Source organism: Pagrus major, chromosome 20, assembly GCF_040436345.1.
Source record: "Pagrus major chromosome 20, Pma_NU_1.0".
Taxonomy (NCBI): Eukaryota; Metazoa; Chordata; class Actinopteri; order Spariformes; family Sparidae; genus Pagrus; species Pagrus major.
The window spans coordinates 23,231,525-23,245,090 of record NC_133234.1 but is presented as its reverse complement, the minus strand read 5'-3'; the positions used below and the strand labels follow the sequence as shown (position 1 = coordinate 23,245,090).

At 42.4% G+C, this 13,566-nt stretch overlaps 1 protein-coding gene across 1 annotated transcript; it reads left to right on the top strand.

The window, feature by feature from the left end:
• The first annotated feature begins 3,851 nt into the window (after nt 1-3,851).
• Nucleotides 3,852-4,475, top strand: arl4d (ADP-ribosylation factor-like 4D). Its single transcript, XM_073489902.1, has one exon. It carries the CDS (start codon nt 3,867-3,869, stop codon nt 4,473-4,475), a length of 609 nt encoding a protein of 202 aa, XP_073346003.1. The 5' UTR covers nt 3,852-3,866.
• The last annotated feature ends 9,091 nt before the right edge of the window (nt 4,476-13,566 follow it).

Genomic DNA, 13,566 nt, shown 5'->3' with positions numbered 1-13,566 from the left:
ACTAGTTCAACCTTAGCGATAAATAAAACGATTAAAGTGTAAAATAGTTTCATCAGCTACAACAAGAACAGCTAGAAACTAATGATTTATTTTACTTTACCTTGAAAAAGGACGTTTGTTGAGCAGCGTTACACACGACGTGTAAGTGGATCAGTTGAGTTGTAGCCGTCTTATTGTTTAAGACTTGCTGTCTTTCTTTGTTCTGGGCTGATTTTCAGAATCCCTCTGGACTGATTGCAGGAGATTCAGATCACCTGTGTGCAGGTGAGGAGACTGATGGAGGAGTGGAAGCAGCCTCGGTCGTTCAGAAGTCTTACATATTGCACCTTTAGAGAGGTTAAACACTCAAAGTGACCTTCTGATTATTATTTTATCATCAGTGTCACCTCAGAACAGAAAAACTAAAACATCTACAAACATCTCATCAACAAGACAAGCTGTGTTTTAGCTGCAGTTGTTGGTAGCGGCCACCAGGTGGCGCTGATACTGTGTCGGACAGTGAGGACAGGCTGAGGTGAACTGACAGATGCAGAGCTGATGTTAACTGAGGTAAATTACATGAGTGTGTTCCTGCCATGAAACCTGTCAACATAAAGCATAGAAAATAAATATTTATGCAGAGAACTGAACTTGTATTTGTGCACTGAGGGATAAACTGTTGATGCCTAAACTCTGCAAGAGAAGTTTAAAAATGTCCACCTGAGTCCAGAAGAGGTAACTTTGTGATCTTCAGGCGATATAAAGAAATGTTCTGCTGACGTATGTTATAAACAAAACGACAGAGAGCTTATTGTCTCATAAAGAAAAGCTTCACTCTCTGTGAAGTATAATTAAACAAAAGTCAAAGCCATTAGCTCCAGAGACCAGCAGGAGGTCAGACTTTGTTTGTGGAGCTTGAGGGATGTACTTTAATACTCAAACATCCTCCATTTATCCTGATTTCTTTTGTCTGGGTGGTTGTGAACAAACGTGGAGCAGCGCTTCAGGAGGGGAAGCTCTTATGTAGCAGATTTTCTTTGTCAAGCCTCGAAGAGAAGGCAGAATATCTAAAGACTGAGCTGCAAAATGACCTGTAACTCTGCACGGAAATGGAAAAAAAAATGTGATGTTGGTGTCTTGTGACACAAATATATAAGAAATCACATACATATTACATGGTAATAAAACAATAATAAAACAATAAAACCCTGCTGTCCGATGTTTTTATTCTGCATCCTGTTTTTGTTTTTCTCTCTTCTTCTTCTTGTAGTTATTATATATACTTGTACAACTGGAGTGATGAGTGTAAGTGCGTGCTCGTGTTAAACATTACATCTTTGACATATATATATATATATATATATATTATTGGCTCTTGCATATTAAATTTAATTCCCTGGACATGTTGGGGACACATTTTTTGGAGTGGAGCTTGATAAGACTTCCTGTTTCTGTGGCTTCCCTGTAAATATCTAATAAATAAAACACCTTGAATGGCGCCATGTTGCATCACGGGTACTTTTACTTGAACTACTTTAAGTACAACAGAGTACTTCTACACTCTGGTGCTGCTACTTTAACTCTAATGACATGCGACAGTCCTTCTTCCACTGCCTAGTCTCACCTCGGTGCAGTTCACCTGTGCCACCGGCAGGGGGCGTGGCGCAGCGCCGTCCAGGTGGCCGTGACGTCACCCGGGCTTTAGGTGCCGTGTGAGCTCGAGCCTCTCCGGAGCCGCTCAGAGCCGCGGGAGGAGGAGAGGAGCTGACGGAGGTGACACACAGCAGCGGGACCAGACATGGATGTGTTGATTATCGCTGCTGGAGGATCTCAGGTTGTTTTACAGGTAGGAGCGTGTTTACATCTGCGTTTATTCACCTGACTGAAGGATTATGTTGAATTAGGATCTGATTTTTGTCTGGTTTATCCTTTAAAGTTAACCCTGCTGCAGGCTCCTGGTAGGAAATCTTGAAGTTGTATATATATTTGTACACATGCATGAATGGATATATATGTATATATATATAAAACTACAGAGGCTCGTTCCCTGCAGAATAACTACAAATATAATCAAGTGATAAAAACACACATGCAGGAACATCTCGCCTCTGTGATCAATGATCGTTGGATGATATTTCTCGTCGTGATACATTATATTTTCCTGCAAACACACAGTGTGTGTGTGTGTGTGTGTGTGTGTGTGTGTGTGTGTGTGTGTTGTGTCCAGAGCAGAGCAGCTGTTTGATGGTATCAGCATGTCAACAACAACCGGATTAGTGCAGCTGCAGCAGTCCTCACACACACAGACACACACATAGAGAGGACCGGTGAACACGCATCATCCAGCCCGGGCACTGACATCAGTCTGTCCCGGGAAAAGCCCTCCAGGTCGGGCAGTCTGCAGAGGACCAGGCTGCAGACTCTGAGAGGCTCAAACACACAGACACTCACAGTTTACAAGTATGAAAGCGTGGATTCATTAAATAGTTGGCTTATATGTAACTAAGTACATCTACTCGAGTACTGTGCTGAAGTACAGTTGTGATTTGCACTGTAAAAAAAAATGTATTTCTGGATGTTTTCCTATTATTACAGATGTTTTCTGGGTTTTTGAAAACACAAAACTGTGAAGAAAATGACATGAAGTTAACAGTGAAACTGCACGACATGTAAAATAATGTGGAGAATGTATTTTTTGTGCAGCTCAATACTGTAATCAAATTAACTTAAATCAGTGATGACAGTAGAAGAAGTGTTGGACCTGCATGATTGTAGGCATTTTCACAACAAAACTTTATTATATTAACAGAAATGTTCTGTGTTTTATGAGTTATTCACTGTTATATTACAGAATAACAGTGAATAACCCCTCCCCCCCCTTTTTTGAACAGTTTCTCAATGTGCTTAAGTACAATTTTGAGATACACTGTAAAAAATAATCTGTTATTTTTGGAATTTGTCCTGTTTATTTAACCAGATTTTTTTTAAAAATAGTTAAAAATACCAATAAAATAACAAAACAACCTGTGAAATCACACGTCTGATGTAAAATAACATGAAAAATCTGTAACTGAATAAACATAAAATTTTGATTTTTCTACAATTTCAATTTTTCCCACTTAAAAAACACAAATATTTATTTTTCATTTAACAGATCAAACTTTTACTCTAAAGTTAAATAACCAATAAAATTAGATTAAATTGGTATCTAAACAAAGTGTTGCTTCTGTAGTTTTACAAAGATTTGTTTGTCAATTGTCAGATTTTTTGCATAAATATAAAGATTTTCACTACAAAAACAAAATATGTTTTTATGACATATTCTGTTATTTTACAGACATTTTTAGCGCCCTGGATTTTTGAATATTATCACCATTTTTTGGTCTCAGTTTTTTTAACAGTGTACGTAAAAAATGTGTCAGACGCTATATTTTATTTACAATACTTAAGTAAATGTAATATCAGATCCTTTAAGACTTGTATGGGCGACTTTAACTTTTACCAAAGTAACATTTTAACACGATATTTTTACTTTTACTCAGGTATCCTTGGCTAACACTGTATTTCAGTATAAATCTCATCAGCTGACACAACAGGACGTCTCAGCTGATGAAATTCAATCACCTCCACTGATACTCATCACTATCTGTCCCTCTGTCTTCCTCAGAGATAACACTTGCAGACAAACACTCCTTAACTACCCATTGTCTTTTCATTAAATGCTAACTCTGTGTGTGTGTGTGTGTGTGTGTGTTTTGATAAGGTCTCCAGCACCATCTGATCCCATCTGCCCCCTGAGGACAAAGAGCAAATGCCAGTCCAGTGAAAAAGGATTACATCAGGAATCTGTCACCTCACTAAGTAGGTGTGAATAGCTGGCTGCGATCATGGGGAACCAGCTGACTGATATGGCTCCCAACACGCCGTCCTTCCTGCCAAACTTCCAGTGTCTGCACGTGGTTGTTATCGGGCTCGACTCGGCCGGCAAAACCTCTCTGCTGTACCGGCTCAAGCTGAAGGAGTTTGTCAAAACGATCCCCACGAAGGGCTTCAACACGGAGAAGATCAAGGTGGCGGTGGGGACGTCTCGGACCATAAACTTCCAGGTGTGGGACGTGGGCGGTCAGGAGAAGCTGCGCCCGCTGTGGAAGTCTTACACCCGGCGGACGGACGGGATGGTGTTCGTGGTGGACTCCACTGAGCTGGAGAGGATGGAGGAGGCCAAGGTGGAGCTCCACAAGATCACCCGAACGTCAGAGAACCAGGGCGTCCCGGTGCTCATCCTGGCCAACAAGCAGGACCTGGACGCGGCCCTGTCCGTCAGCGAGGTGGAGAAGCTGCTGTCCGTGCACGAACTGAGCATGTACACGCTGCATCACGTGCAGAGCTGCAGCGCCGTGGACGGTCAGGGCCTGCAGCCGGGCCTGGAGAAACTGTACGAGATGATCCTGAAGAGGAAGAAGATGTTGAAGCACAACAGGAACAGAAAGAGATGAACTGCGGGCTCACGCTGTGGACAGATTTATCCACTGTTGAGACACTTCCAAGCTTAATGGTCCCCCTTTTAACGGGAGAGCGATTTGTGCCAACAAAACAACAATTACAGACGGCCTGAGGGTCGGGAGGAACGGATCTGCTCATAACAAAAGAAGCAATATTGACAGATTCTTTGTTCTGCGGTCGTGCAGCTGCCCTCTGAAAGATTAACTTATAGATTTAAAGGGATCTGTGATAGCAGTTAGTCCTCACTAAGTGCTTTTTACACTTGTTTTAAAGAAGAATTCAACATATTCGTTAACTGTAGGACTAATATATGAACACGTTCACATTAGGGCTGCACAATATTATCAAAATCGAGTCAGATAGAAGCTGCAGTTTTTTGATTAAGTGCGACAAAACAGGATTATAATGTCGTACTGCAGAGCTGCTGAGATTTCCTGGTAGAAAATATTTTTGTTCGCCACATCGTCATGATTTTATTAGTTGTTTCCACCGAATATGAAATTTGTGATGCAGAAATGATCATTCCCACTAATCAGACCATAGTGTAATCATAATATCCGCCAAAATAATCACGACATGAGTCTTTTTACTACATCATGCAGCCCTAATTCACATCAGTGTGGTGAAGAAGTATATAAAATATGTCTCGAAATGTCTTTATAATCCTTCACATGCTTGCACAGACTCTGACCCACTTAATGTCTGTTTTTGTTTGATGCTCCCCCGAAATATTTATTCCGCATTTTTGTGTTGTTTGTGTTGGACAGAGGGATTTTCTTTTTTTTGTAAAATGATATGAAATGAAACAGACTTCAGTGGTGATCGCCGGAGCACCACGCGATGTTAAATTTCATTGCCATGGAACCAGTAATCCGAAGTGCATTCCCTTCATGGCCACAGAGGTCCAGTTTCAGCTACTTTTAACAATAGTGTTCATACACATTGTACATTTTTTGTAACACTGAAGACTTAATAAAATCGAAGCACTGTACAGAAACCTCATGGATTTTCTTGTAGTTGATGGGAGTGAGTGAAGGAAGACGGTCAAGGTTTGTCGACGGACATTTTCGAACAAGACTCAGGAGACTCAGGAGTTGGTGGAGGAGACCAAAAACAGAGCAAAAACTGGTGACTCCAAATGAATGCTAATGTCACTCCACAGCGGTTAAATGTGTAAATATGCACATTTTTAACAACAAATTCACAAAAAAACAATCCAGACACTCCAAATATATTAAAAAAACCTTTATTGTAGTGGTGAAATCATTTAAATAGACATGTTTTAGTAGAAATATGTTCGCTTTTTTAAAGATTTAGCCACTATAAAGTTTTTTTTCTCGTATTTTGGTCCTCATTTGTTACATTTTCTTATATTTTGGGTGCCTGTTGGGTATAAAAAGCCAACACAGCAACCAGTCATCTCTTTTTCAATATGTCACAGTTTCCACTGCCTCCGAAGTGGCCCCAAACATCATTTATTGCATTTTTGAATGTCTGTATAATCTAAAACGGACATTTATTGGATTATAAAATGACTTCCATCCACATTTTAAAGTCCGGGGTTGTGACCCTCCTCCCTATTAATGTCTGAATCAGCAAATTAGTCAGCGCCTCCTCCCCCACACGGGCCAAAACAATCCATCCTCTTTGGTTCCCACCTTCCAGTCTGCCAGCTGCTGACACTGTAATTGCATCAATTAGTGGTTGAGGTGGCTCAGAGGTGAGGCGGGTTAGTCCTTCTGTGTGATCATGTGGGACTGAAAGTGCTGCTTCACTTTACCTTGGATGCACTGATTTACAAACCCAAAACAGAGTCAATGAGTTTCGTGTCGAGACCACTTTATTTAAGTGCAATAACCACGATCGGATCAACAAAGTGTCCTGAAGTGGCTGCTTTTAAAAGAAGCAACATCGTGTATGTCTGGTGTTTGAAATGAAAGCAAACGCAACACAAGCTCGTCTGATTTTTCATCATCTTTATTGAACTTACTTCACATTTTTTGAGAATATTCGGTCACAAACACATCTCTGTATATTAAACAAAGACGAGGCTGTTTCTTTAAAGGTATCACAACAATGGATTTCTGCTGCATCATGTCATGACCAGCAGAAACGATTAAAACTATTCTTGGCAATCCTGCAGGTGTTCCTGATTAGAGGTTTTAATCCACTTGCTTTTCCACAAATCTCCTCGGTGACATTATGCAACAAACAGAAGGTCTGATCTGCAGGTCAGACACATTGTCGACGTGCATGTGTGTGTGTTTCTGCTCGCGTTTGTCTCGCTCGGCATGATCAGATAAAGACTTGGTACCTATCAGAAGCCTTGTGCTGAAACTTCACTGCTATAAATGTCAAAGCAGCACACGCGATATAAAAATACATCTACACACCTACGCTCACGCGCGAGCACACGCGCACATCTCGACTTCTGCGACCTCACCGGCCCCGTTATTAACAACGGTGAAGCTCATTAAAAACTTTCGAGGAGGCCTTTCGCAGAATCATCTTGACACAGCAGCTGGTCCCTGAATAAATTAGCATGGTGATGTGGCATTTTCAGCAGCTGAGACACACTGTGGGCATGCGGGGGCATCGATCAGCCAGCGAAGAAATATTCAGCCCAAGAGTAGAGGATGTAAAAGACGGCGTGTTGCAGCTCAGAGAAGGTGCTGTCATGCTGACACTACACTGCACACTTGATTGACTTGCTGATTCGGAGCCGTGATCCATCCTGTGGGGGGGGAGAAGAACCTGTGGGAGCTGCACGAGCATCGCAGCCTTCTTCCCATTTCTTTTCTGCTTTTCTTTTGCATGTTTCTGTCTCTCTCCGCCTCTCCTCTTCTGTTTTAAGCATAATGGAGGCTGACAAGAAAACACACAGAAGAGGGGAAGCCTTGAGGATTGTGTGTCAGGGATTAGATAGCGCATAGCTAGGTGTATCCCCCAAAGACAGGTTTACCAGTGGGCTTTAAAATCCACCACAAATTTCTTTCAGTCAACCCGAGAGCGTAAACAACCTCGATAGTTCATCCTGTTCTCAAAAAAATAAATAAAAAAATGCTGCAACATCTGTAAAAAGCTACAAACAAGACTTAAGAGTACAGAGATGCTGGAGGCTGAACTCCGGCACAGCATTGCTTTGAGCTGAATGCTAATATCAGCATGCTAACATGCTCATGATGACAATGCTAATGCAATGCCATTGATGTTTTACAGGTATTTGTGTATTTAGTGCTAATTAGCAAATATTAGCATGCTAATACTTGCAAATTAGCACTAAACACACTCCTTGGTCAGGTTTAGGAAAAGATCATGTCTACTAACGTTAGCATGCTAACCAGCTAGCCTCAGCCCATCCTGTCTCATAACATTACTCTGTACCGCATAACGCGATAATCCGAGCCCCTGTAGTTTCATATTTCAATTGCTGCCGCTGTAAATCGCCTCCATACTTTAGCTCCTGTTTCCAGCTAATAGGGCCACTGAGCTCCACGGCTAACTGAGCTACTTGCTAACGACAGCTAGTTGCCACAGCCAAAGATAGCTGTGGCAGAAGCAGTTAGCGGTTATACTGCCCCCTATATTTTAGGAGCTACCATTTCTTACAATTACACCATTAAAGGCAAAACCCGGCCAATTCAGCACCAAGGACAGGCAGGAAGTCCCAGAACTGACAACTGAACGGAGGGTTTGTGTTTGTGTTTTCTTTCCTCAGCTTTCGGTCCAAAGGAACATTTTTGGGACTATTGGGGGTTTGGAAATAATGGGCATTTTCAGAGCCATGACTAAAAGCAGGAACACAAAAACACAAATTTCGATCAGTCGACCCGGGAACTGATCGAAGTAACGATCGGGCCCTCGGCCCGTCTTCCTCTCCTCAAACACATGTGAATGCAGAGATCCACAAAATCTCCAGATAAATAACAACAGAGCAATAATGCTCTGCTTCAGCCTTTTTTATAGCCGCTATGCTGAAATTCAGTCGGGCGCTGGGCACAAATCCAAGCCTCTTAACAAATCCAACCGGGGTCTAGACATAATTTTCCGTCACCATGGCAACCTGGAGTCAGCAGGTCACTAAAGGGTGACCTGTGAGGGCAGCGGTGGGGGTCAAATTGCTTTTTTGTGGCTGGATGTCCAATCCAGCTGAGGTTACCGAGCGGGCAGAGAGATTAGAAAAAGAAGCTCAGATCAATACGGGAATCCTGAGATCACCACCTCACACTGTCCGTCCGTCCCCCTGGGGTGTTTTTTCACTTCTTTATCTCGGTCCGCCTGTCTGATTTAATCTCCTTTTGGTTTTAAAGTTGTTGACAACCTCTATTTTGTGTTTGCACTCTCCTTTGTCTTGTATTTGTTGATGTTGATGTCAGTCTTCTATGAAAATATCTCAGATTTCACACCGAGCGGGTCCTTTCGAGGAAATCGACCCTGTTGACATCGCTGTGGACGGATTGGAGGAGGGTTTGGTTTTTTCAGTTGTTAGCAGAAGACACGCCGCAGAGCAAAGGTTCAAAGGGGACGGTGTTTGTGGGAGGGCTGGATTAGTTGCTTTGGCTTTTATTCCCGAAAGGTCGTAAAGCTGCCACTTGGCCTTCATTTAGAGGCGAGCCCGTAGGGTTGAATGGATGTGAAGGGATTGGAGGGAAGCTGAAGCTTGACTTCAGCGTTACAGAGCTGCCTTCTCCCTCGAGGCTGAAAGTGAAGGAAGAACAAACACAGGCTGTATTTCTGAGTCATAAAAAAGACAATGTCGCAGCGGGGGGGAATCGTCTTTACCTCTGAGGTAACCCTGCACCAAAACATATGGATGTTATCAGTTTGATTCATCCTTTACAATCAGCATAATGTTTGCTGCGTTCACCATCTTGGTTCAGCGTGTTAATGTGCTAATAAAAACATGAAAAAACAGGTCAGCAGAGGCTTCCTCAAAACAACACCTGACCCGACCTGTGGAAGCAACCTGCTCTTATTCAATTGTTGTAATTGCGTTACGTTGTTATGCTATGTTACATTATGTCACATTATTTTGTGTTACATTATGTCACATTACATTACGCTGTGTTACGTCACATTACATTACATTATTTTAGGTTACGTTATGTATTGTTCTGTTACATTACGTTACCTCATGTTATGTTACGTTGCGTTACATTGTTATGCTATGTTGCATTATGTTACATTATTTTGTGTTATATTATGTATCGTTATGTTACATTACGTCACGTTGCATAATTGCATTTACGTTAAGTCATGCATCCTTATGTTGCGTTATGTTAAATTACATTATTTTATGTTATGTATCGCTACGTTGTGTTGTGTTATTTTATTATATTATACCATCTGATGTTACGTTATTATATTACATTATTTTCCTTATCCTTACATGACATTATTTTTACGAGACGTTGTGTGTCATTTTGTTATGTATCATTACTTTATGTTATTTAATGCACCGTTACGTTATGTTACATCCTTTTATTTTACTTTATGTTGTGGTAATTTACGTTACGTTAATGTTTGTGGGAGGGCTGGATGAGCTTTGGTTTTTATTCCCGAAAGGTCGTAAAGCTGCCACTTGGCCTTCATTTAGAGGCGAGCCCGTAGGGTTGAATGGATGGGGAGGGATTGGAGGGAAGCTGAAGCTTGACTTCAGCGTTATAGAGCCGCCTTCTCCCTCGAGGCTGAAAGTGAAGAAAGAACAAACACAGGCTGTATTTCTGAGTCGTAAAAGAGACAATGTCACAGCGGGGGGGCCTCTGAGGTAACCCTGCACCAAAACATATGGATGTTATCAGTTTTACTCATCCTTTGTCATCGACTGAAAGAAAGCAATCATTTTTATTTCATATGTGTATAAAAATGCATCACATCAGGGGTCAGGGAGCATTTATTCATATTTATAAATACACTTCTTGTTCCCCTGCAGACCGACAGAGTCAGAGATGAGTCATCGCTCACGGGAACCATGACGAAATTATGGGCCACGTATTAACTGTGATTTAAATTTTATGGCTAAACTTTTCGGTAACTTGTTCTGCTGCAGGGGGATATAAATATGACCTCATGGATGATTTCATGCTTCCACACAGACTCTCAAAGGGGTCGGGATTAAATCACTTTTCATGAAAAACCTCTAAGCCCTGTCCTCATGAGGTGTCATTTAAAACATCTGGCAAACCGTCCTGCTGTTGTGTTTTGAATTATAACACACACATTCTGGTGCATTTCCTTTGTCTTTATGTGGCAGCGATTAATCCAGTGTGGATATCCATACACCCACACCGCCTCCCTGGGTCTACCCCTGATCCCGTGCTTTAGGATTACCCACAAACCCATCTGGCACATGCCAGCTAGCGAGGCGTACAGTGGCCACTAGACACCAGCTCCTGTTAATCCCGACTATTTTAAAAGCAGCGAGGCCTCTGGGATGGATGTGGAGCAGTCACGCTGTGAGGTGCTATATCAAGATGTGAGCTGTTTATTTGTGTCACCCCGGCAGTGGGTGGATCTGGGAATGTGCTGACTCGGGTATTATGTGGCTTGATTTAATGCAACACGATAGTTTAATGTGACCGAGTGAGATGTAAATAATTGCTTCTGTTCAACGGGGACTCAGAGATCGCAACTGTGACTGCGGACACCGAGCAGTCAGAAGTGTTTACAGGAAAACACAGCGCATGATTCACTCCTCTGCATTTTACCGTCGTGTCTGAAGATTTGAATTCTCTGCATTGAATAGTGCACTAACAATAATTCCCACAATGCAATGCTCAAAGGTAAAGATCACCCCAAAATGTCAGTTATTATCTACGCTGATGTGAAGTCGAGGGAAGTTTCGTCGTCCACAAAACATTTCTGGAGCTTCGCAGCAAAACAGCGCTGCAGCGTTCAACTAAACAACTGAAGTAGATGGGGACTTCTTTTAAAAACGTAAAAAAAACAACTGAAAAAACCCAGAAAATGGCTCCTGACAGCTTGTTCAGAATCCCAGAAATTCAGAATAGATGTGAAAAGATGTTATTTACACCCCTGATGGTGGATAAATACTCATATTTATTTTAAAGGAAAAACCTGCAAAGCTACGTTAGAAAAATTGCTCCAAAATTGCTTCAAAATACGATTAGAGAGGAATTATCAGTCAAGAAGCAGAAAGTAAAATAGACTTTCTGTGAATGTTTCTCAAAGGACTCAAAACTAGTTTCCTTGTAACTTATATTAAGGACGGCTTGTAAATGCATTGAACCACAGCTGTGTCTGAAGAAAACATGACTCGACGCACAACAAACACACACTCCGTCTTCGAGGTCACGCCGTCTCTCCCCACGTGGCTGTTGTTGACCCAGCATCCTGCCTGGCAGGTCAGGATCTGGGCTCAATCAAGTGCCGGACCCCTGAGCTGTCAGCGGCTCTCCCCTGGATGCAGGAGCAGCTGTAAAGGGGCCGGCCGCTGTGTTTTTGTTCAGCCTCGTTCAGATAGCAAGAACACGTGGGAGCCAGAGTGCACGTGAGCCGAGGAGCTCATGGCAAAACAAATCATCCTGGACTGACCGCTCGTGTTGGGAAGGTTTTTCTCTCTGCTTGTCATGAGGCGCCACGATCACTGTCCAGCAGTGTTGGTCATGCATATCTGTTTCTTCACTCTCTCTCTCTCTTTCTGACGTCTGTTCCCAATTATTTTCCTTCAGTCGAAAGAGGACAGTTTTATAAGAGTGACTGTTTCATGGAGCCACTGAGCTCACAGATTTGATGGAAAGTTAAACGAACAGTTCACCCAAAAATGAAAATTCAGTCATTATCTCCTCACACCACCGTGCTGATGGAAAGTCAGGTGAAGTTTCGTCGTCCACAAAACATTTCTGGAGCTTCACAGCAAAACGTCACTGCAGCGTTCTCCTAAACATCTGAAGCAGATGGAGACGTGTTTTAAAAAAATTCAATAAATCAACAGAGTGAGTCCACACACGTCTCCAGAAGACCTGCGATCCCTTATTGGTTTGGAAAGACATTATTTACACCCTTTTTTTTAATGAATGATGAATCACTTCAGACATGCTAGCACCATTAGCGTAGCAGCTACAATGAAGCATGCATGAGGGTGAGTAGATAATGAGAAAAGATAATCTCCCTGCAGGAATAAACCAGGAAAGATACCAGATTCCTTGAAGAAGTTGTCTATACGAGTTTTTTTTGTCACTTAAAGTAGATTTAAAAGCAGAAAAATGCCGAGTCAACTGATTCCCGGTTTGTAAACTCCTGACGTGAGAAGTGAGAAGTGGTAAAAAGGCTAAATAATCCACAAACGATGTTTGTCCGACTTGTGAAACTCACTCAGTCAGAGAATACCTCGGTTAGTAACTCTCATTATGTGTGCACAATGGACTGAAAACCCGTGTTGTGGAGAACAACCCAGGAATCTTGACCGAGCTTGTGAAGGGGAACCCATGCGGATCAGATCTGGTATTTGGGGCTCGTTCTCCCAAATGAGGCGCCCATAGTGGCCTTTTTGTTTACGCCAGCCCGTGCTCGAGCCATCGCAGCTTTCCTTTTGTTGCTGTTTCATGTTATTTTATCAAAGATTTCACTGTTCGAGGGGTCTGGAGCTGGACCAGACTGTCAGGGTACTCCAGAGCAGGCATCATGCTTGGCTAAAGATGGAGGCTTTTTTATTGAGGGTCAGCAGTAAAAATCCCGGTCCTCCAGGGGCTACACAGGACAACCCACCCAAAAAGCGCTGATTTGACAGCGGTGAGTTCATTCCCCACATGCAGATGTGGTCATCTGCTCAAATATCAACCTGGATTTAAATTAGTTTCTTATGCACAAAGAGCAGCTGGCTGTAAAACGGTTCGGCACACTTTCCATTCGCTCATATTTTTGGCCAGATCTGCACTTTGTCAGCTTGTTTGAGAGGCTGGTGTCCCGGTTTGGACCATGTAGTCCTGCTGTGTTGGACTGAAACAGAAAAATATTTGATCTCATCCTAAATCTCTTGATAACAGTTCAGTTCAGTCCTTCTGCTGTATGTATTGTTGCTGTACATCACGCATCAAGGGCGCTCTGCTGTTTGTTTAACCCCCC